Source organism: Battus philenor, unplaced genomic scaffold (genome assembly GCF_028537555.1).
Source record: "Battus philenor isolate CCGP_79_NKW_IND1 unplaced genomic scaffold, ilBatPhil1.0.hap1 SCAF_8, whole genome shotgun sequence".
Classification (NCBI taxonomy): Eukaryota; Metazoa; Arthropoda; class Insecta; order Lepidoptera; family Papilionidae; genus Battus; species Battus philenor.
Genome location: NW_027181748.1, coordinates 15,222,084 through 15,247,162, shown reverse-complemented (window position 1 = coordinate 15,247,162; position 25,079 = coordinate 15,222,084). Strand labels below are relative to the sequence as shown.

The window sequence follows — 25,079 nt, the reverse complement described above, 5'->3', positions numbered from 1 at the left end:
AAAAAATTTGGGGGTCCATGAAATGAAAATGGGGGTCCACGATAGTGGATCTCAACACATACACTGATAGTACCTATTTACTTACATCATACTATCTTATAATATCAAAACATTTACATTACTTATAAAAGTACCTATGAAGTAAAAAATTTATTGTATTTATATGTTTATAAAATTGTATAAGTAGTAGGATTATTAAATTAACATGTGTTTTTACTTTAAGAAACTTTAAGTTTTTAACACTAAACTTCACTACAATTAGAAATTTACAGAAAATCAATATCGGGTAAGTAGGGGGTCTACCCAACACGGAAGAACATGGCAAGGGGTCTACGACACAAAAAAGTTTGGGGAACTCTGGTCTATTGTCTGTTCGAGTATAAATTAGATGGGATAGGAAAAGTCTAAAACAAATTACTAGGACTATATAAATGTCATATTAAAATAGCCTTTATAAAAAATCATTCCCAAGGTCCCTTAGGCCGAAAGAGTCAAGGAGCAACGGAGAGGGCTACGCTCGGAGTTATGTTGCGAGATGGAATCGGAAATGTTATCGTCTGAATTGATAGTGGGCGTGGCACATCGCTTGTGCAACCGGTGGTCGTTGAGGCCGAAGGTATCCGAGCGACCACGAGCCGATAGACACAGCGTGGGCAGGCCCCCACTAGGTAGACCAACGACATAGTTAAGATCACGAGAAGTTGCTTTGGCGGGAAGTGGTGATCTTTGAATAGAGGCCTATGTCTTGCAATAGGCTTCCATAGGCTAAAAAGAGGCAGAAGAACCCTTAGGCCATAAAAGTTCTTCAGTCTTTCTTCAAATCTTGGAGGTAGGAACTTTCTGAAGTTTACGATCTTAGAGATAGATGATTTACTAGTAAAGTCTTTAGTATACAATACGCCAATACCTCGCTAACATTTTAATATTTAAAAAATTAGAACATATCTTAAGATATCGCTTCATATATCTATAGTATCGCTTAACAGTGGGCGATGAGGCTAATCGTAAGTAAAACCCACACGCAATGTAACGTTACTATTGTGTAAGAGTAAAAAATTCGACGCACGGAAATTTTTATTCACGCTTCGAATATTTTATGTAAGGTCGAACTTAATTATTAATTACCCATTTCACACTATTTTTAATTACATCTTTGGACGACGATGCGGTTTTTTTATAACTCGGGTGACTTTAAGGGTAGAAGTCGGTTAATAGTAGGAACCAAAGAGGTCCTAGTGGACCTTAAACAGGGGCTTGACTTCAATTACGAAATTTGGCAGACATTATTTTAAAAACTCAACAACTGTTACGTGTAGAAATTTGCATAGCACTGCAGTCCGTTGCTTTGTTGTTTTTTAAGAATACGTTGGAAATGTACATACAGGGTGTACACTGGTACCAGTTAAATTTTGAAAGTGATCTATGTGTTAAAATTCTGTGAACCTCTTCCTTAGACTGAAAAGCCACGAAGGACAGCAAATGAACGCGAAGTGATCTTGTGTTTCTTTGAAATGACAAGGATACCGGGAGAGCTCTGTCCCTCTCACCGGGACGTGATTAAACAAAGACAACAGAGGCGATAGTGCGATACGTAGAAATTACTCTGGTATTATCAAAATATTTAATAGAATCAGGCGTTACCTTGCGGAAGTCCATCCTAAGTAAGAAAAAGACCAATAGTTAGCCACTTCCGCACATTCAGTGGTAGTCGTACAAAGAGTGTGTTTGGCACTAATCGGTGTAACATAACTCCTGAAGATGCCCCGTGGAGGGGTGAAACACATGTTGGGTGATTTGACGGTGGCAGTTGTGCAATTCGCATTGTTTGCCGCATACGCATTTATCAGCGGGCTGGCGAGCGGTGCACTTTGTTGCACCACTACCGCTGCATGTGTTTCTAAATATTGGTCTTTTTCTTAATTATCAAAGATGGTCACAAGTTTCATATATAAATCACACTTTGTACATTAATTATGTAGGATTGCCACTGCTCTTGAACAAGTTTCCAGATGATGAGTAGCAGCGTCCTCTGCGTGCCATAATACCACACTGCGATCGCCAATCGGCCTGTCAAGCGTGGTGATTATAGTATATCCTGCCATAGATATCTTTAAAATGAACAAATGACCTTAAATTATTTACTTCCACCTTTATTGTTGTTCTGCAATGTTTCAGAAACAGTGGACGACACTCATGGTGGCCCAAATACTGGAAGTTATATTTATATAGTTTATATATTACCTTAGCTTGTTTATAAGCATCTTCGTCTGAAGCAACGGGGAAGGCAACATTGAATCGGGAGTTCTTGGCTAACCACTCGCCGGTGCCGGTGGAGTATCCCCGAAGTTCAGGGTTGTATTCCTTCAGGATGTTGGGCAGCGTGAGAAACTCACGCCAAGTGCTGTCACCACCTGGTGACAAATTGATATGTGTACGTTGATATACAATTTAGTTCAACTCTTGACTGGAAACACCTACAAAGAAAGTTTCGCCTAAAAAAGGATTCATCGCAAATTCAAGTACAATACAAAGCTATATTTTATTTTATTTTAAATACCTGCACACCACGACACCCCCCGGTACTCGATGATGGCCCCCAATGCGTACTCCTCCAAGGCGCCGCTGCCTGCTACCAGAGAATCCCCTATAGCTGCAACCACATCAATATCCCCTGGACGTAAACGGTGCACTGAAGTGGGTTTCTGCCTGCTCTTGCCCCAGGGTATGGAGCTGGCGCAAGGGAACGGCGTGGACGGGGGTATAGCGCGCTGCCGACGGACGTTCGACTTCCGGGGCAAATAGTGTATCGACTGCCACTACGAAAAAACAACAATATTTATATACTACTTTGTGTAATGCCTCTAATTAATAATCTGTACCTTACAAGGCAGTTTTGACACCTCAAACATAAACTAAAAACAACTATTTTACAAAAACCATACATACTACAGTGATTAAAAAACGTGAAATTGTCATTTAAAAATTCCAGACATTAGAAAGGCGGGTATTTTTTTTCTAGGTTGATAAGACTGTATATAACATTTGCCAAGCGTCTGTTTTTCAAAAGTCGTCGTTTGGCTCAGGTTTAAAGTGTGAAGTCCTGATTGGTCGATATCAACCTGCATTAGTTCTTTTCTACTTTTTTTTACCAAAAACTCGACTCATATCGTTCTTCTACCACCGTACCTTATTTGGCTCCGTGTGATTTCTGGCTATTCAGTAAAATCAAAAGGCCAATGTGGCAACATCGTTTTGACATGATTACGGAGAGAAAAACTGAATCGAAGAAGGTCTTAAAGGCTATATATATTTTGACTCTTTCGAGGACTTTGATTTGGGAGAATGTAAATTTTACAAACAAATACGCCTTGCTTCTAAAAGTTTACTGGCAAATATAATACAGTATAAGAAGTTTGTAAATAAATAACTATTAGACAACAAATCACGCATTGGCGAAGTGTAATATTAAACACATTTAAAACATTACCTACACAACGTGTGTTGCAGAAACGGCCATTTCAAGTTCTTTAACAACACAGAATATTGTGTAATGAGGGAAATAGAAAAATAATATAACTAAAAACAAAATACGATCGTTTTTTAATTTCGTTAAATATTTTAATAATAATATATTACAACTTCTAGGTTATATTTTATTCGGTAAAAATGGCGGGAAAAATGTTTGACATTTAACCATATGTCAAACACAACACATTAATTTTTCGACTATTCTGTAATAGTCTAAAAATTAAAATGTCGTATTTATTGCGCTAACATTATTGTGTTTTTTTTAATAAACACCATATTGTAAATAAATTAATCTTCTGTTATAATATTTTTACATCTAATTTTTGACACATTGTTCGAATGAGTAAATGTTGCCAGATTAAAAAAAAAACTAAAAGTGTAAATATAACAATGTAAGGAAAACTATACTACATGCGTTAGCCAACATAAACATTGTATGACATTAATATTCAAGATGACGTTTCCATGTAGGACAAGCAGCTAAGAAACGCGACCGGCGTGCACTTACGGGCAAAGAAAATGGCACACGACCATCTCGGGCGCAATAACGATCGTCAGACCTTGTTAGTTAACGACGTAGCACATTTTCGGCTGCTCAGCACGCGCGTCACGTAAGAAAACGTAATCCACGGCAAGGGTCGAAGTGAGCAAATGAGTTATACTTACTTTGCAGTCTTTGGAAAAAAATTGAAAGTGAAAACAGTTTGAACATGTTGTAACTTTGTTTTTTAAACCAAATAAAATATACATTTTTTTATGAATATGATTAAAGTGTGTACTGTATTATACTAAACAAAGTTTGTCAATGATAAAATTTTATTAATAATACGTAAATATGCATTACAATTTACGCACAAAAATGGCAATTTCTTTCCCAAGTTTTTAGAGCGTGTTGTTCTGGAAGTTATTTTGAGTTTTATTCGTGGCCCTGCGTCGATTTTATGTAAACAGCCAATTAAAAGAATTTCTCTTTTAAAATCCTACGTAAATAAATTAATTTAATCACCCATATCATCAGCTTCTATGGTGCAAACAAGCAGGAACCTTAACACAATTAGGCAAGACGAAGTAGACCTCTTCAATACTAAAATTATTTGCGCAGTATCTTGACTTAGTAATATGGTATAATAAACTTACATACTAATTTATTAATTAAATAAATTAATAATTATTATATAACATACTACAACGATAACATTATTAGAGGTACGGAATTTTCGCAGAAAAAAATCACCAATTTCGCATTTATATTTTTCAAAATTTGCAAATTTCGCATAAATTTCGCATTTATACCTTAAAATTATAAAATTTAAGTAAATTAAACATTTAGCAACAAAAATTTCTGTTTAGTAATTTTATTTCCAAATTTAAAAAAAAAATGTAAAAATTTACAAAATTTTAAAGTACAAGTCGCGACATCAACAGTTTTAATTTTTTAAAAGATAACTTTAAAAAAGGAAGATTCGACTTTTTAAACGTCGTTTTTGGTCTAAACGTCAAGATTTCATATGTAGAAGAAGCGTTGAGCGTGACGCTGTTTATTGAACTTTTAACACTATGTAATGCTGCTACAGCAAAAAAAAAAACAAAACGTTGCTTTTAACGGCCAACAATATGTCCTGCATATTGAGGTTTTTATTAATTTTAAAAACCCGAAGAATTAACCTATGACAGTGTGCATATGTATCAATTAGATCAATTTAAAGAAGACTTTGGAAAAAAGAAGTTTACCATACATTTCGCATTTATTCGCATTAAAAAGTAATTTTCGCATTTATTCGCATCTATTTCGTAAATACGAAATTTCCGTGCCCCTAAACATTATACAGGTTGATTGAAAACAGGTGTAAAAGATTTAACACCTATAAATAATCATACTCTATAATTAATAAAAGATAAAACTATGACTAAAAAACAAAGAATGTCGTTTATCACAAGGTGCTTGAATGAAAATCCGATTAATGAATTAATCCGAGTGTATCCCAATCTGCATAACATAGTTTTCAATCATTTTTTTCTGACATGTGTAGTCTTTAATTATTATTTTTTTTTAATTTTTATTCTCATTCTGTATGTATTCGTCATCATTCATCATAATAAAATACTTTTATATATCTATCTATATTAATATTATTTTGTATCCTTGTATTACATTCATTAAAGCCTAAATTAGTACAGCTAAAAGGTAACACAATATTCACTGACTGTTAAGCGGTACGAAGTTCGCCGGGTCAGTTAGTACTATATAATTAACAAAAGATAAAACTACAAGGTTAGAACAAAGCTGTTTGATTATTCAAAACGTTAGTTATCTAATTAATAAGATATAAAAGACGTTTACTTTCGTGGATAGAATACGTAAGATATAAGAAATATATTTTAAAACTCTGGCACGAAATAGTGGCGCATGCGTAATGGCTTTTATGTGTTGATACGCAATTGAAGTAAATACGACTTGTATTAAATTGGTAATGAGATAATCGAAGTTGTCAACCCAACACCAGCTGTTAGCAAAAAATTATAAATAAACAAAAAGTTTCTTTTATCAGGGATACAGAACGTGAACAAAACAAAGTTTGAGAATAAATTAATATTTTGACATTAGAATTCACGATAATGTTACGTTTTTGAAAAGAAAGAAATACATTATTCTTCTTTGAAAGACATAGGTTTCTCCCAAAGATCACCAAGATAATCGGTCTGGAACCGCCTGTATCCAGCTACTTCTCGTGACCTTTGAAATTTCACGTGATTTTTAAAATTCCACCGCATGAAGCATATTTTTGAGCTACATATGTTAAACTTGTAATATTTACTGTTATCTATACATTTATAAGTCTGTAGCGAAATAATCACAGTTGTCAAAATGCTTTCGCTTATCTGTCAATCCATCAGTCTACGCATGCGCAAAAACTGAGAATGCGCGGTGTATGATTTGAAGGCGGTTGTCAAAACCGCGTCTTACGCCGAAAAATATTATGAAATATAATAATGGCGAGCGGCGTCAAGGGGCATATGTGTTGTTGTTTTGTGAATTTGTATTAAATTTATAGTGCTTGATGGAATATTCAATTAAAGACTATCATATATTAATTTTGAATCAATGTTTAATATGTACAAATGAGTGGTGAGTTTTATGTAAAAATTATTTCATTCGAATGACAAATAATTTATTACGGCGTTGGTGTATCTGAATATGCAGGCGGATGACTTTTAAAATAAACTGTGTCTATCTTAAATCCAAGTGTTTTAATTTTTGTGCTCCAGCTCGCTAGTTGTTGTCCCTAACATTGTTTACTTAACCTGTTAAATTCCACCACAACTGGTGACCCTGACGTGATTTGAACACGCAAGCTTCTGATACTTTTCATATAATCATCATGATGTCAGGCGTGGGATGTACATTACTGGACGTAGGCCTTCAACATTCTCTGCCAACAGTATTAGCAGTTACATAGGCCGTTATGCAGAAGGTGCCGTCCGAAAGGGAGAGGGAAGCCGATCCTGTACGTAGACGTTTGCGACAAGCACGTGGCATCGGGCGTCTCGTCACGCCAACCCTTTAGCCTTAGTTCACTAGAATATGACTAAAATATCCCCTGCCTGTCATAAGAGGCGACTAAAAGAGCATAAGGTTTACAGGTGTGAAGAGTATGGTACCTTCATCGTCCACTCAATTTGAACTTGAGAAGAACAGCAACGCGAAGTGGTCTCGTATTCCTGAGGTACATCGAGGATGCCGGAGTAGGCACAACTTCCTCGCGGGATATGTCTTGGAATAATTGCAGCCCTTTCTAAGGTGCAGAAGTTGTTGAAATGTCGAAAGTTGTCGTAAGAACGTGTTCATAAAAAACACATATTTGTATTTTAGCTCTAAAAGCTGCACAACATGACCAGAATATTTTTTTGACCTTGTTAACAATTACCATGAATAAATTTTGTAAAATAACCACAACAGGCGGTGCGGCCCACGTGAAGCGATCAGTGAACAGCTATATATATTTAAATATCGTACCATTTTACTGGCATTAAGTGTAAATGTTTAAATAGATGGAAAACGTTTTATTGCAGCACAAGTAATAACTTACACGTAAAGTACAGCATTGTTCGAATTTACGAGCTAAGCTACAGGCACTTGTTTCGAGAAAGTCGAAGCAAAAGTCCTATAATATCTGCACAGGGCGAGAAACAAAGGTATACAATTACACAAATATTTCTTACATCATTGCTTTAAATAAATATAGAAGAAATAGGTTATTAAAACTTCTGCTGCAATAATAAAACAAGATAAACGTAAGATAAAATTTACTTATTCAACGTTGGAATTTTTAAAAGAACTCTTTTTGATCGACTACTTTTTTTAAATTTATTTTATATTTGTCTCTACTCTGCTTCGCAAGGTGTTTCGAGCCATTATATAAAATACGAACGGAACGAGTTTTATTCCCGATCTATCATAAGATATAAATTATCTGTATTATTAAGTTTTTTGACATTTATATGTCATTTTATTTTATTTGACATTTTTATTTATATGCTATGCGATACTAAACGAATAATCGTTTAGTATCAATCAATTGCAGGCAAGAAATTATGGAATTATCGATATCTTTAAATTTTATCTAAATATCGATCTTTTAATTTTCTTACACTTTTGATTCATTCTTCGATTCTTTTTCTTTTGCACTAAATTGTATAAAACTAAGTTGCAACTTACAGACAATGATAATGCAAAAAACGTAACGAAAGCCCAAGCCCTACAATGGCGGGAAAATCATTTACGAATAAAAAAGGAATATTCAACTTCCCACAGATAAAAACGTGTATGAATTTTTGTCTATGGTCCAACATTGATTTCATGCGTCGTTCGACTCTATGGTTATAATGGTAGTTTTATTTGGAAAAACATTGTGAGTTCACGGAATAACAATGTATGGGAATTTTTAATTTTAACGCAATAAACCTCTTTGGAACGCTTGAGAAAGTATTTTGACGTATTTAAAAAAAGAATTTATCACAACCGTCTAATGTCAGATACTGGAGCCATTGACTAATGGTAAGGAAGAAACGGAGTACGAATTCATAGCTTTCATTCACACTGCTAGGTATAGATTTCCTTCAAATATCGCCACAATGATCTATTTTGCGCTGCCGGCATACAGCTAATTCCCGTGGTCTAGATTATGACATCACTCTACCTAGTGAGGATCCACTCATGTCTCTTATATCAGCTCATGGTGTCCACTTGAGAACCTTTCAGCTCTAACCGCCGTCGTCACCACGAATGATGTGCCCCACTCCCACTTCAGACAAGCATTTCTTCGAGATATTTCATAATTTTCGAGCATCTAGACTCATATCTTTTTTTTATGGCCCCCGCTACTGGGGGCCTCTCGTACCCCCTATCTTTTGTGGGACAGGGACTTTTTGGGCAAATTTATTTAATTTTTCACAGAATTTTTTATTATTTTCTTTCTCTTCTTTCATACTTCACATTGTCTTTCGGTCTATTCTTTCATTCCACAATTCTACTGTCTTTCCCTTTTGCTCTGTATCACCTTTCATTCATTCCTCATTTCTTTTTACATTTCCTTAAATTACGTTGTTATTTTATATCACATTTTTATTACTTAGATTCTATAATTATTTTATATCACAGTATCTTATTTAGCTTTTATTTTGTCTTTATTATCTATTTATTTGCAATATTTACTTTTTATTTCTTTCTATAGTATTATTTATAATTTTTTACAGAGGGTGATGAATGAATTTTTGGTCTCTTTTTCGCTTATCAGGAAGGCTATTGACTCCTCCCTGATTTTTACGCCAGACTGGCACTCGAATTCGAGCCGGAGTCCCCCGAATGCGGGACACTGGGCCACAAGGTGGATCACGGTCTGGATTCATACCTTGCAAACTGTTAATTAAATGTGATTATACAATTATTTATACTGCACAAATAAAACATTAAGAAGCATCAATACCATTGACCGTTTATTGAATCTATGCCAGTTCTTCTGCGGGCAGTGCAAGTCCTGTCATTGTGGCGATTTTTAGAGTAGGCCTATTCCTTGCAGTGGGCGTCTATCGGCTTAAATGATGGTCAAAATCTCTACGTGGTCACGTGAACCAAGCCGTAACCAAGCAGTAAAAGATTGCGACTGACTTATGATCGTGGTTCGATTTCCAGGACACGATAATTGACTATACTTGCATTAATATGATTGCCACTCCTCACAAAAGTTTCCAGGGGATGGGCAGCAGCGTTCTCTGTGTACCATAATGCCACACTGAAATCTCCAAAACGCCTGCTAAGCGTGGCGATTATGATATATCCCTCCCCTTGGGGTCCTAGTTCTCGTGGTAAATCTAGTCTGGCCAAGCTGATCTAAGTTGGCGTCATGTCCAATACAAACAAGATATATCCCTCCCTATCCATATCCCCCGATTATGGTATGTCTTTGAACTAAGATGACATAGGCACGCTTAAAATATTTACAACCTTAGAATGATAGATCTAAAAAATCATAAACAAAACACATTGCCCCAGGATTTTAAAATGTATGTCATGAAATCAATTACTAGTACGTAAATCTTTCGTATATAGGATTAAAAAAATATATATTAAAAAATATGAAACTCATAATATACGTAATAATATTTATTGAAATATCAGATTCGGCAGCATTAGCGTCTTGTTGCTAACGACACGTATTAACCTGTTAGCTGTTAATACACGAGACGCGATCACGACGAATGATAGGGTTGTCACTTATATCTATTGTATGTTTACAGGGTTGTCACATTTTACGTTGTCACAAAACAAAACACTATAACCTACACAAATTTTTTACAAAGTGTATTTACGAATATGTACAGAATATTTAATTTTAAATTACAAAGTTAATTTTTTTAATAATATAACCATTGTGAAAGGTCGGTGATGTAATCTGTATAATAAGTACAAATTTAAATAAAAAAATTATCAATGTGTAATGTAATTAAAAATGTTTATATAAGAAAATCGTATATGAACGTAAGCGTATGCATGTGCGTCTTTTTTTGTATGTTAGCTCTACTTCTAATATGTATCTGAATCTAACTAGTTAAATAAAACTTCCGGCCACTACAAAACACAACTCCCATACAGTCATTCTGACATTTTTCATATATATGTCATTGACAGACATTGACATTTCAGAAATTCCTTTTTTAAGACGACGTACGCTTGTGACTGTATTATTATTAATAAACATTGGAGTCTTGGGAGGTCTAAATTCGTTTCACCTCCCAAAGATTATTATTAAAAAGATGAATGGACAAAAATTCTTAACTATATAGCTATGGCGTCGATTGATAAATTTTCTATTTTCCTCGCTTGCTCCATTTGCTTGAACAATAAATGCATTTTTCCGAGCGCTTCTTGCTAACTAGGTCGTCTAGACTAAACTTTTTTCATCAACATAGTTGTTTTTTTAATCTATAACAAAATGGTTGCCGGTTCAATTTATGACATTAATTTTGCACCAGTTATAATTGCTAACGCTATATTATGTTACTGCTATAAAAGGTATATTAAAATTTTAAAAATGATGTTAATAAAATATTAAAAATGCATAGTATTGTAATAAAAATATAATAAATATGAAAAGTTTAAAAAACAAAAAGTTACGAAACTAAAGATGCTTACATAATTTATATAAATGTTTTAAGGTAAACAACCTTTGGTTTACCACCCAGAGATCGATGTACTGTTACGGCTTTTAATTGATTGCGTATTTAAATTGTTAATTACATATATTTAAATTAATGGCAGTCAAGAATGAATTATCTATGATTTTAATTATAGGCAACCAGCGAAGAAAAGGTTATGATGTTCCATGAGTACATTGGACGACTTCCCGATTGGTGTAGCTGATGTTATTACTGAGGTACATGCGAAAGTAAATAGCCCAGTGGTTGAAGTGACAGTGGTCAGGCCACGTTGCTTGTAGATCAGATGGCCGCTGGTGCCTTATGGTCCTGAAGTAAAGGCGAATCTGCAAGCGCAGAATAAGACTTATATCCAGAAGATGGACAGACAACATTGTTGAAGTTGTCAGGTGTCAGTGGTTGCAGCCACTACCGAACGGTCCTATTGGAAATCGTGCCCACACTCCGACTGTTCGAAGTTCACTAGAACACCCTTTATTAACACTAAAGAGGATAAATATCAAGGTTACGGACGTTGACTAATTTATTTTTATTCTATTTACGAGTTGGTATAATACCCGGCGATAAATATTGCACATCGACCCTTGGAAAAAAACAATCGGCTAATTTCCGCTTCGTAGAACGTTACCTCTAGTCCCACACTATCTATGTGACGTTTTGTCAGTCGGGCGACAGACAAAACACATCGTAGCACATGGTTAGCGTGGGACAGAGATTGTAAACTATAATTAACAAAAACTTTTTAATGGGATATTACGCAAAAAGCGCTCGATGTACATGTGACGTAAGAAGTGTCATCTTTGACAGCTGTCATTTTGTATGCAATCTAGCAAACGCGTTCTGAACGTAGTCACTAAACCGATACTCAATGCCACTAAATATAATGGCAACCCTAAATTTATTACGAAAGATGTAAAAAAATTCTTATTTTTAATATTAGTAATTGCAGGAGGTTTCGTATGTTCGTATGTAATTATTAAAAATAATTATATCTAAACTCTACATATTCATTAAAGTGAATATATTGAATAAATTTACAAAACCAATTAATAAAATAAATTTTTATATATTTATTTATGACACAAGATATACGTGTGGATAATAAAATTTTATTTAAAAACAATATTAAAATTTAATTTTTTAAAAAGTATATTATTCTATCCAAGAATTTTATACTGATGTTAGTGCGTGGAATTAAATGTTGTCGATGCTCGCTAAGGAAGCTTGTCGCGCACTCTTTATAAAACTATATTTGTAAAGAGCAACTGTTGAGTCTCTCGCCGGCTGCAGCAGAACTGTCTTCCGAGCCTATGGTAGATTCCTGTACTGACAACAATGCAGACATTTTATGTTGATTGACGATTTGAAAGTACTTGTAATAGACTATTCAACTAAAGAACATTTTAACTTGATTTGATTTATTCCCTTTATTTTTAAACTTGTATTAAAAATAGTTATCACTTGCATACGTTATAAAAATAGAACAGCGCAATAAGATTGTAATAAGTATTAAATTAAGCTATTTTAAAATGATATCGTTCAACTTGAAGCTATAAAGGTTTTAAACACACTATGTGCCGAGAAGAGCCTATAATAAACTTGATCAGGTTTTGTTTTGTGATAACTTTTCCTAACGACTTTAACACAGTTTACAATACCCGGCGATAAATTTTGCACTTCGACCTTTGGAAAGAGACAATCAGCTAATTTCGGCTGCGTAGAGCACTACCTCTGTCTCACACTACCTATGTGACGTTTTGTCAGTTGTTATATTTCGTGCGACTGAGAACGCTATACGAAGCCGAAATTGGCCGATTGTCTCTTTCCAAAAGTCAATGTGCAATATTAATCGCGGGGTACTGTATTTATTTACACTGTCGTTGGAATCTTTTCGTTTGATGTTATTTTTAAATCAAATACTGAAGGGCACCTAAGGTATTATAACAATTTAAAAGTAATACGTGTAGTATTTGATTCTAGTTATATATAATCAAATATATATTATAGATTCGGTCGACGATAAGGGCTAGCGGCGCGTGGGCCGAGTATTACAGGGCGAAATTGGTAAAATGCGGGAGTTCCCCGTGACACGAAAAGTCGATCAAACATACTTCAACATCATTATCAGCATTTCAACAATAAGACGCTCACTCCCTCCCCCGTAGATTTCCTATAGAACCCGTTGGAAACGGTCTGTTTTCAGCGTCTTCTGACAACCTTAATAATCGACCGTATCTAGTGTAAAATATCTAGGAAATATCTAGTGTCTCCAAATATGCTTCATTATTATCATCATCATATCTGATGATAGATGCTCACTAAGGTTTTGGCCTTCCTCCAAAGATCGCGCTATGACTGGTCATACCTCGCATCCAGCGACTTCCCGCGAACTTGATTATGTCATCGATCTACCTAATGTAGGGCCTACTTCGAGTCTACCAGCTTGTGGTCATCTCGAGAACCATCTCCTCCATCTTTTCAGCCGATGGATGCCCACGTTAAACCATAGACTCCCCCAAAAGTCGCCACGATGACCGGTCCTGTGCTCTCTCATCCAAATACTTCCAGCAATCTTGACTACGTCTTCGGTCTACCTAATGTGGAGCCTGTTCACTCCACGTCTACCAACTCGTGGTTGCCACTCCAAAACCAAACATGCTTATATAAATAAAAAACAAAATAACACATTCCTACCCATTACCAATTTTTAAAGTCAATAAAGTTATTCTTAGCAAAAAAATATAAGTACAGTTCATTTGCTGTCAATAAATGTATGGTACACCCTATCCAAAAATAAATGGTATCAGAAATAATAAATAACATACGTACTAAAATCATTTTCAAAATTCGGATTATTACATATTATAATTAATCATTGTTTACTATCTGTACCTGTTCTGTGTTGCCACAAGTTCAAATACATACTTTAAGATCTTTTACACTTATAACCAATCACCCTGTATACTCTACTCTTGTTAAGAGATATCACATAGGCGCTCTAACCGCAACATTCTATTTAATAATACATCAAATTCAATGACCTTTTAATATTTCTTTTCCTTAACGTGTATTTGGTAACATTTGACTAAATAATCTACCTCAGACGTCTGTTAGGTAACGTAACAGCTTAGTTGGCAATAAATAATGCAATGCAACATAACACACTATTCAGCAGTGAAATTTTAAAGCCGCCATTTTAAGGGCAAAGGTAAATCGGTTCATTCGTCCAGATAAGTAATTAGTTTTATTTTTAATATTTCGAACTGACAAACGTTTAAATAATTAAAAAAATATATTTAGCAAAATAAATGCGGAGATTGAATAATATATTTATATATTTGAGATTTGAACCTAAAGGTGAATGTAAATAGCTTGACATAGTTTTTATTTTATAAGTACACCAATACCTCACTTTGCGTCGTGGTTACGTTCCGAAAATTTTTTTGAATAAATTAGAAATATGTTAATTTATTCTTGCGATTGTCATAAAGTGACTTCATTTAACGTATCTATAAAACGACAATATAAATTTGTAGTACGTATTTAATAGATTCAGGCGTCACTTTGCGGAAGTCCATCCTAAGTAAGAAAAAGACCAATATATAGCTACTTCCGCTACGTAGCAGTAGTTGTGCAATGAAGTGCACCGCCCGCCAGCCCGCTGATAAATGCGCATGCGGCAAACAATGCGAATAACACACTACTACCGTTAAATCACTCAGAGTGACGACTACTGCTACATAGCGGTATATATATATATATAAGTTCCGGTCTTTGGTGTCTACCAAAGGTCTTCTCCAAGGATATCTACTGGAGGATATACCATAATCGCCACACTTGGCAGGTAGGTTAGCGATCACAGACGCTGCTGCCTATCCTCTGGACACTAGTTTATGATTATGTATAATTAATACATAAAGTATGATTTATTTGTAACACTGTATCCTGGGAATCCAGCCCGGGATCAGTGATTGCAAGTCACATTCCTCTACCGTTGGGTCGCCGCTACTCAAACTTAAATCACCATTTATATCACCATGTTAAAATAAGTTAACAACACAATCAACTCGTACATATTTTAGACATCTTTACAGGACATCTCTAATGTTAAGATAAAAACGTTGAAGCGGCGATATACATTATTGAATAAAGAATAGGTCCGTATAAATCATAAGGACAAAACTAAACGGGAAACTTCAACCACAAAACTGTATTGATGAAATAGCCATTTTGAAACTAATACAATCTCCGTGTCTTCCGTTCAAGGTCGAAGAGCATCCATCTTACTCAAATTTTTAACTATGTGATGGAAAATGATAATTATGATCCTCGATATAAAGACGGAACTTCTGACCACATAGAACAAAGTCATATGTAACATACGACTCTAGTCATCTAAGTGTAATAAGTTGTCAAGCTAAACATTTACTTTTAGTACAACTTGATAAATGATTTAAAGTGTTTGTAATTATGTTACATTATACATATACATACATGCTTATATATACATATACAATTATATTTATTTAGCCATAATTTAATTTTCATTATTAATTATTGTTTTTAATAATATAAAAGTAGTTACTTATGTAGTGATTCGCATATTTCCGAACGCACACCACGAAAATGTCATAAAAATGTCAAAAATCACGTCGGGGTCACAAATGTATCTATTTATTTAAACGCCATGTCTAGAGCTTACAATACCGAGATTCCGGAATCCCGAATACCGAAATCCCGGACTATTTTTGTCCGTTATTAAAAACCCGTATTTATGTAAAAATACCGGTATTTTGGTGTTAAATTAGTTGATGAAAATAGAATTTATGCACAATATAAATCTGATTTAAAATAATGTTATTTAATTATAAGAATTTTTTTAAAGATATACAAACAATTTAATTATATTAAAATCTACATCAGGCACATTTATATTTTATTATATATTACACTTACCGAGAACCGAAACAAGTAGTTGTTTATGTTTTAAGAGCATACTTTAATATACAAAACGTAAGTTATTATTATTATTTCTTAAATACTTTCAATTTAATTACATTTTTAGCTTCTTTAATTATACGAGTATAATGCCGTACGAGTCTATTATATGTAAAATGTACATAGAATTTAATATGTACTTTTTTTACTTGCATATTTTTTGTATCTATCTACTCCTACTCTCTATGTAATAAAATAAATAATATCTACTTATTGCAGAACAATATTTATTGGATTTCATATTTTATTTGTTAACAAGTCAATATAAAAACTGAGGTAAGTAAAAATATAACGGTATTTTTTTATTAATAATACCGGTTTTAATATCGATATCCCGATATTTCGAATATCGAATACAGGTGTTCAGATTTTAGTTCGGTATTGTAAGCCCTAGCCATGACGAAGCAAGCCCTTTTTATGACATTTTCGTGGCGTGCGTTCGGAAATATGCGAATCGCTACGCCCTCTACAATACGGTAGATTATTTCTTATGATTATCTTTTAACTTTTCTATATTAAATATCTAATCATCGAAATGTGTTCGTTTTATTAAAATCAAATTAAGAACGTCTAAAATTTTTAAAAATAAAAAAACCCATCCAGTTATTTTTTTCCCAAGAATCCGATCTTGTTTTATATATTACACAGGTCACGTCCGTACATACGTATACTAGTTTAATAATTACGAGATCAATGTATTCTGTGATAATTAGCGGGTATCGATGACGCAACCGACGAGACGCGTAGGGACTTTGGCGCGGTGAAAAAATGCCGTCTCCTACTTCGGCGGCTTCCTGCACGCGCATACTCTGGCAACATTCTGTAGGTTTATATGTAACTATTACTTGCCTGTATGTTACTATGTCTTCACAAAATTAAATAAATCATTTATGGTACAATATATACGTATGTACAATAAAATTACACAATCTTTTTCAGACCTGTCACTAAAAAGATTTTAAAACTATATTATTCTATCCAAGAATACTATACTGATGTTAATGCGTGAAATTTAATGTTATTGATGCTCACTCGGGAAGCTAATTATTTTCGCGGACTCCATAAAACTATATTTGTAATGCAACTGTTTAGTTTCTCTCCGACTCTTCTCAGCAGAGCTGCCTCCAGAACCTTTGCTAGCTTCCTGTAAGACTCACAATACTGACATTTTATGTTCATAAGCGATTTGAAAGAAGTTTATTATATATCAGACTATATAAATAAAGAATATTATACAAGTACAAGATAACTGTTGCAAGTGAGTTTTGCGATTTTGGCTCCGAATCAAGTCTGTAGGTCTTTTCTGGATTCTGTACATATTTTTCTACTATTAAATTGATCTATTATATCTCATATTGCAATTAAAAATACAGCACGGTATATAGATATGTCTTCAGTAGTTTTATATCACATTTTAGATGTCCTTCTTTCTAATGATTGGTGTAAAAGATTTGAGAGGATAAATATATAACAAATTAGCTGTCAATTAATGTATGTAAAATAATTTTGTTTCAGAAAAATTAAATAACGTAATGATAATATAGAATGTAGCAGTGACATTATAATGAGTATGAATAAAACGAAAACTATTTGCAACGCCCATGTTGTGTCCTTGTCGTGAGCATGCCGTGCCCATACCGTGCCCATACCCAACCCATATCGTGCCGTAGCCGTGCTCATGCCGTGCCCATGTCGTGCCCATCACAATATTAGTTGCAGGTTGGAATTTGAAGTTGTTAACTCTGTCGTATACTTGTGGCAAAAAGCAAAACTAAGTCCAACTTCAGTAAAAAAGTCAACTGACGAAACCAACTCGGTTTGGCAGCGTTCAGAAATCTCCGAACCATTTTCTCATCCAACATCCCACAATGCCTTAAGACGAAAGTCTACAACCAATGTGTTACCAGTGATGACTCTCACAGTCGCTCCTATGATTTCTCTACAAGATCGAATAAGAAAGTAACCGATATAGCACAGCAGATTGCCAAGTTACATTGATTTTCCTCAAAGCATTTTACGACACAGGTTTTAAGTTAGTCAAATAACTGTACACCCCAGTACACTCCCCAGTACTATTTTTCCAAGCCCCGAACTGTGCCCTTTTTTAAACGGTTTTAATTAGTTCGACCCGTACGGAATTTATTTGTTTATTTATTTGGGTCAAAATTAGAAATAGAAATTTAAGCACCTTCCCGTTGTCAGATTGATCTGAAATTTGGTAAACATATTTAATTTAGATGACAATACAATATAATAAAATCAATAACATTATAAATCTAAGATGGCCGCCGATACAAAATGGCGGATTACATATTTTTCCTTAACCCCCTCAATATGGGTATCAAATGAAAGGGCTATACTAGTAAAACACGATGATTATGTCAAAATTTAAAATTCAAGATGGACGCCGTTCTAATATGGCGGACTGGGTACATATTTTTCCACAACCACCATAATATGGGTATCAAAAAACCGTTTAACTTAAAAGTTTTTTGAATGTATTTATATGTGACAACAACGAGTTACAACAATCAGATTTTTTATCTCAAAGACGTGTCCACGCATAGGGCAATTACGTGAATACATTTGCATAAATCTGATGCTATCATAAATATACATGAAGATTCGTTGACCTATCAGCATGTAACACAATTGCTTGGGAAAAAAATTGCACATTTATTACTGTAACAAGCTAAAAAATATTGCCTTTATAACCTAATTAATATATACATCATAGATATTGATATTACAGAATTGATTTATTTATAAAAGCCACTTCTATTTTCAATTTTGTTACGAACACAATTTTTATTTTACAATGAATAATAATAAATAACAAACGTATATACGACCTCCTTGGAAACCTTCAAATCGAAATGTTAAACTCTTAGAAATAGCTAGCACCGAATTTTCATCAAGTGTGCCCATGCGATTCGTCACTCCATTAATCGACTGCCTTCGTGATTTACGTACCAATCATTTTAGGCGCTGAGTGCCCACGGCTGGCCATAAGCCACTACTACGGATTTTCAATAAACTCGTTTGGAAATGGCCTGTATTTAGCGTTGTGATGGAGTTTAACAGGTTAGGTAGGCAATGTTAGAGACACCTAGCGAGCTGGAGTACAAAAATTAAAACCCTTGGGTGAAAGATAGACAGTTTATTTTAAAGGCCTACAACTCCAGGTACACACACCAACGCCTTAATAAATTATTTGTCATACGAATGAAAAAATTTTTATATGAAACTTTACACTCCTTTGTAAATATTAAACATTAATTCAAAATTGATACAAGATAGTCTTTAATTCCATTTTCCATCACAGCATTAAAGATTTAATACAAATTCACAAAACGAAAACACATATGTCAGTTGACGTCGTTTTCCATTTTATATTTTCTTAATATTTTTCGGCGTGAGACGCGGTTTTGACAACCGCCTACAAATTACGCCGCGAGTTCTAAGTTTTTGCGCATGCGTAGACCGATGTATTGACAAATAAGCGAAAGCATTTTGACAACTGTAATTATTTCGCTACATCGTCTTACGAGGACCTTGTAACATTCTACTTCTTTTCTGCCGATGGAAGCACACTGTAAGGCATAGACCTCCACCATATATTGCCATGATGATCGGTCCTGGGCTGCCCGTATCCAGCGACTTCCCGCATTCTTAACTAAATGTGGGGGGCATGAGCAATGTGCCCCACATTGCTCGTGTCCCCCCCCCCCCCCCACATTTACTCTACTGCCACTTCAGACATAACAACAACAAGTAACATTATCAAGCTGTAAGCTGCATTGATCCACGATAAACTAAAACCTTTTTCCTTACGAAATAAAACTAAGTTACCCCGGTAACTTTTTCATAACATAGGATTATTTTCGTGTTACTTTTTGAAAATAGAATGTGACTGCGAAATACACACAACCTAATGCAAACACTTTTGATACTTCATAATCATTATTTAAACCGTTCAAAGCCCACTGTTGGACCATTTCAGTATAAGATTTAAGTTATTTAATGTAAAAGCTTGTATAATTTACAATATTAATAATAACAAGTAATTAACATATATTGCAAATGGTTTAATAATGAATTATTTTTGCATCATATAATTAATCTGTATGTTTTGTAAATCATAATGCATTCGAAATAATTATATAAACGCATCAACCCATATCGAGCACACATGAAACTTCAAAGCTGTCAAAATTATTTCCTGATATCTAATATATAAAATTCTCGTGTCACGGTGTTCGAACTTGAACTCCTCCGAAACGGCTTGACCGATTTTTACCAAATTTTATATCCGTATTCAGTATGTCTGAGAATCGGCTACTATCTATTTTCCATACCCCTAAGTAATAAGGGTGGTCCACCCCTAAATTTTATTTTTAATTTTTTAGACAATTTTTTTGGTTTTTATTTTATTATGATGCAACATACAAAAATACATACAAACCTAAATTTTCACCCCTCTACGATCAACCCTTATCTTACATTTGTTAATTAAAAACTTTAATTTTTTTTGCAAAACAACGTTTGCGGGATATATAATCGATTTAAATATATAACTATATTATTTAACCAACTACTTAGACAGTGCTAGAAGTCGCCCAGGTCATGAACACGCAAGCACGCACGGCGCATATGCACACAGAGACCCAGATTCGTAAACGCAATGTCATTGCACTTGCAACACTTCAGGTCACCGGATTATACATAACAAAACTAAACACTACTCACCACGCCACAATACCCGTTTTTAGTGAGCAGCCGCGCCCTAATCGTGAACAACGTGGGCGAAAAGGATGGAAGGAAAAGGGGAAAAGATTCGGATTCCTCCTCAGCTCGCCTGTGGTCCACGCTGCCGTTCCAGGCCTTCACACATCAGGAACACATCATTACACAGCTCTACACGGATAGTGTCCTCTGTAACGTGCGAAACGTCATAGTGCAACTGGTACGCCCCCTACCAACTATATTTTTTACTTTGTAAGTTTCTAAGTTCACGGACCCTTTCGCTTCGTGAACTCAGCTCAAGTTATGAAAGCCTTCGGACCAACAGACTTACATCAACAGAGAATAAGTAAGCAAACGCAGTGTAACTCTACTTCACGAGAACTCTTGTCCACTTGGTGCCCACGCTGCTCTCTCTGTTTGTAGGAGTAAGATCTGTCCATCTTGCTGGAGAGCATCCACGAAATCGCTCGCCTTCTATTGTGCCTCGCACCACCAAACGTTCCATGACGTGTCCAAAGAACTTGGGGATTTATATTTGCTGTTGTCGATAACCTCTCTTTTCTAGTTATTTGAGGATCAAAACGTTTCCTTACGTTATTTTACAAAATGTTTTTTTTTATGTTTCTACATACGTTAATCTATGCCTTTTGCACCAAATAGATGAAGATTATTGTACAAGCCATTTGTCGAAATAGTATGATATCCACTTTGCGGGATTCTTCCTAGGGTCGGATGGTCTTGGTGAGACCATCACGAAGTTCGAAGTAGAAGTGTATATTCTCATACTATTGTTTCTGAAGATGTTACGAGTAATGCTGCTAGCCCCAAGGCTTTTACAGCTTCATCGGTACCGAGTTCACGGAGCGGAAGGGTCCGTGAACTAGATGTATTCTCATTTGAGCTTTGCCCGTATTTAAATCGATGTATATAAAGAATTATTTGTCCGTGGGATTCCCCTTTTCGATGCGCTGATTATGACGTAATGCAACTACGGCTTCATGATTACCAAATCCAAGCGGTCGTGTGGATCATTTCTCACCGACAGAACGGTAACTTTCCGCTGCTGACCAACTCATTGAGCAAGTTTGCGACACGTGGATGCATTTCATTCTACCTTGACTTTAATACGTTGCATTGTCCGAATTTGACGCAATGCGCTTCACGGCTTTCTACATTTATGTACACAACAGTCCATCGTACGTTACGGAGTATTTGTCAATTAGTAATATTTACCCGTGAAATCTCTAATTACTAAACTTTCATTGATTATTTGAATTTGTAGACGGATTTCGATATGTTGTTCAATTAAACACGAGGTCGTTTGCCCGCCAATATACCGTGTACTCAAATATTTGCATTATTCGGTACTATTGTCCCGAATAAAATTGAACATATCTGATTTAACTAAGCTACCACTCGACTTCGAGTGCCGGTCTGGCGTTAAAACCGGGGAGGGGTCAATAGCCTCCCTGATAAGCGAAAAAGACACCAAACAGTCATTCATCACCCTCTGCAGAAAAATCGTAAAAAATGCTATAGAAAGAAATAAAACGTAAATATTGCAAATAAATAGATAATGAAGACAAAATAAGAGCGAAATAATATATAGTACTGTGATAAAATAATTATAGAATTTAAGTAATAAAAGAAAAAGAAGAAGACTATTCCATGGGAATGTTCTGTACCATACTAGCTGTCCCCCATCTGATCCCGTGACGTATGTATACAGATAAATAATAATATCGTTATCTAGCTGTCTATTTTTTTTTCACGAATGAATTCTCCGAAACAAACCCAATTAGAAAATCTTCGTGTAAGACCTGTAGTTTAAAAGTAATCATTAGTTTCTTAACAGCCAATCTCCCTTGCGGGTAGAATTTCATGTAATTCTTTCTTAGCTGATATTTACTCAACAATAGAAATATTCATGCCAAATTTCAAATCTATAAACCTAATGGATCCAGAGATATCGTGATGAGACAGTACTTATGTGAAAATTTTTTAAACATGATATATTAGATATGTATAGCTTTTACATCTACGACTCATCATCTTGTATAAATAAAAAAAATCTATAGTGGACTATATTACGTACTAATACCACAGTTCATTGGATTGTATATTTAATTCAACGTATAAATAAAAAAAGAAAACATGTAAACAATGTAATTAAAAGACGTAAATATGCAAAAAGTCGATCACTGGAAACGAAATAAATCGATTCACGTTCATTTCGTAATCCAACTTTGAGATAAACAAAACAACAAAAAGATCGGTAACCGGTCTCGCGTGGAGTAAACGTACGTAACAGATTAAATATGAGCGTTATTTGAGTATGTTTTTGTTTTTAATTCTGGTAAATATCTGACCTTTTTAATGTATGATGACATCATAAGGTTCTAGAAAATACGGAACCCGGCAGCGCAAAGAAGAACGCTCAACCACAGAGTGGATAAATTACTTTACACCTTTCCCCCCAATTTCGTTTTTACACGGTTTTCCAAATAAGTTTCTTTTGTTTTTATCGCACTCTACTAAATGCTACTGTGATTGAACACGTGTGCTGTGTACACATTTCACGGGGAATCCCGAGCTTATGTGCTGACTTGGTGCACACGCACACTGTGTCTGTATTTCTTCTAGGTATCTACGGAAAATTGTATTTGAGTGAAAGTTTCACAGTTTCAGAAAGATTTAATTCCATATTCGTAAATTACAATTGAGTGCATAAATTAGATTATTATAAATAAAATAAAAATAGTGTTTCCGACATATATTAAATATTTAAACTAGTCAATGCATTTTATTTTCATTTCTGTGTACACCTAAAAATATTGAAAAATATCATATGCATTTTCTGCAAGCTTTTCGATTTACACGATTTTGACTTGAAAATTTTTAATTTTGCTAGCAAGTCAGATAAAAAAAAATTCTGCAATCATCGAGAATGATTCATTCGCGCTCTTGTTACAAATAAACACATCTGTGGACGTGAATAAATTAAACATTTCACAATACATTTCGAAAAATAACACATTCATTGCCTTACACAGCATCGGTTTATCGAAAGTACAACAATAATAAGATTTTATATTCATTCACTAACGCCATATTGAAATGTTGATTGTGAAATGGTAATTATATCAATTAACATTTTAATATTAACTGTTTCATCGTCCAATCAGCTAAAACGAAAATATCTATGGGAGATATAACATAATCGCCACGTCAAGCGGGTTGGCAAGCGATCCCAGTTGTGGTATTATGGAGGAGAAGAGACAGGATATGGAAGAAGATGGAGTAGGCCTTTCCCATTGTAGAAGTCCAAGATTATTAAAAATCGAATTTGTTTTTGAAACAGAACGTCGTTTCAATAATTCGATATCAGCCAAGCTTGGCAGTCGGGTTGGTGGTAGCAGTGTGGTATTATAGTACGCAGAGGACGCTGCTGTCTGTGCTGCTCTAGAAACTTCTTTGTGAGGAGTGGCAGTCCTGTATAATTAATGCACAAAGTGTGAATTATGTAAGGTTATATATCCCAAGAATCGGACCCGCGACAAAAGATCGAGGGTCTCAAAGAAAGCCCGAAGTTATTTTGGTTCATATATACTATAATAGATATCTGTATCTATACATCCCTACATTCAAATGGATAAATGCCCTTGTTAAGGTTAGAAAGATCAAATCAAATCTCACTTAAGTGTCTTTGTATCATCGCAGACATTATTTAAAAAATTATACATAGTAAAATTTATATTTATACATTTATAATGTAGGTCAATTCCAGCCAGTTCTATAGTAAACCTATGATATAGATCTATGTTTAGCGATGGACTATAGAACATTTTATAATTATTAGAACTATTGTCATAAATATTCACAACATTTCTGCCTTATTAAAAATTAAAAAAAAACCCTCGTAAAACTTTTTCTCTGAACACAATACCATGTAGTCACACGGACCGCCATTTTCGCGAACTTATTTCAACATAGCTATTACAACCTGCAAGTCTTTTTGTCAAAATTAAGAAATGTCAAAAGGATAAGGCGATGAACGAATGAAAATCAGAATGGAAGAGAAAGACAGATCGAAT

General features: G+C 34.6%; 1 protein-coding gene across 1 annotated transcript in view; it reads right to left on the bottom strand.

Moving 5' to 3' along the window:
• LOC137931858 (phospholipase B1, membrane-associated-like) overlaps positions 1–25,079 on the bottom strand; it is a 39,833-nt gene that overhangs the window by 3,684 nt on the left and 11,070 nt on the right. Inside the window, exons 2-3 of the mRNA XM_068775369.1 lie at positions 2,558–2,816; positions 2,242–2,411 (exon numbers count right to left, since the gene is read on the bottom strand). Coding sequence (XP_068631470.1) covers positions 2,242–2,411; positions 2,558–2,816 — 429 coding nt within the window. The remainder of the gene's footprint in view (positions 1–2,241; positions 2,412–2,557; positions 2,817–25,079) is intronic.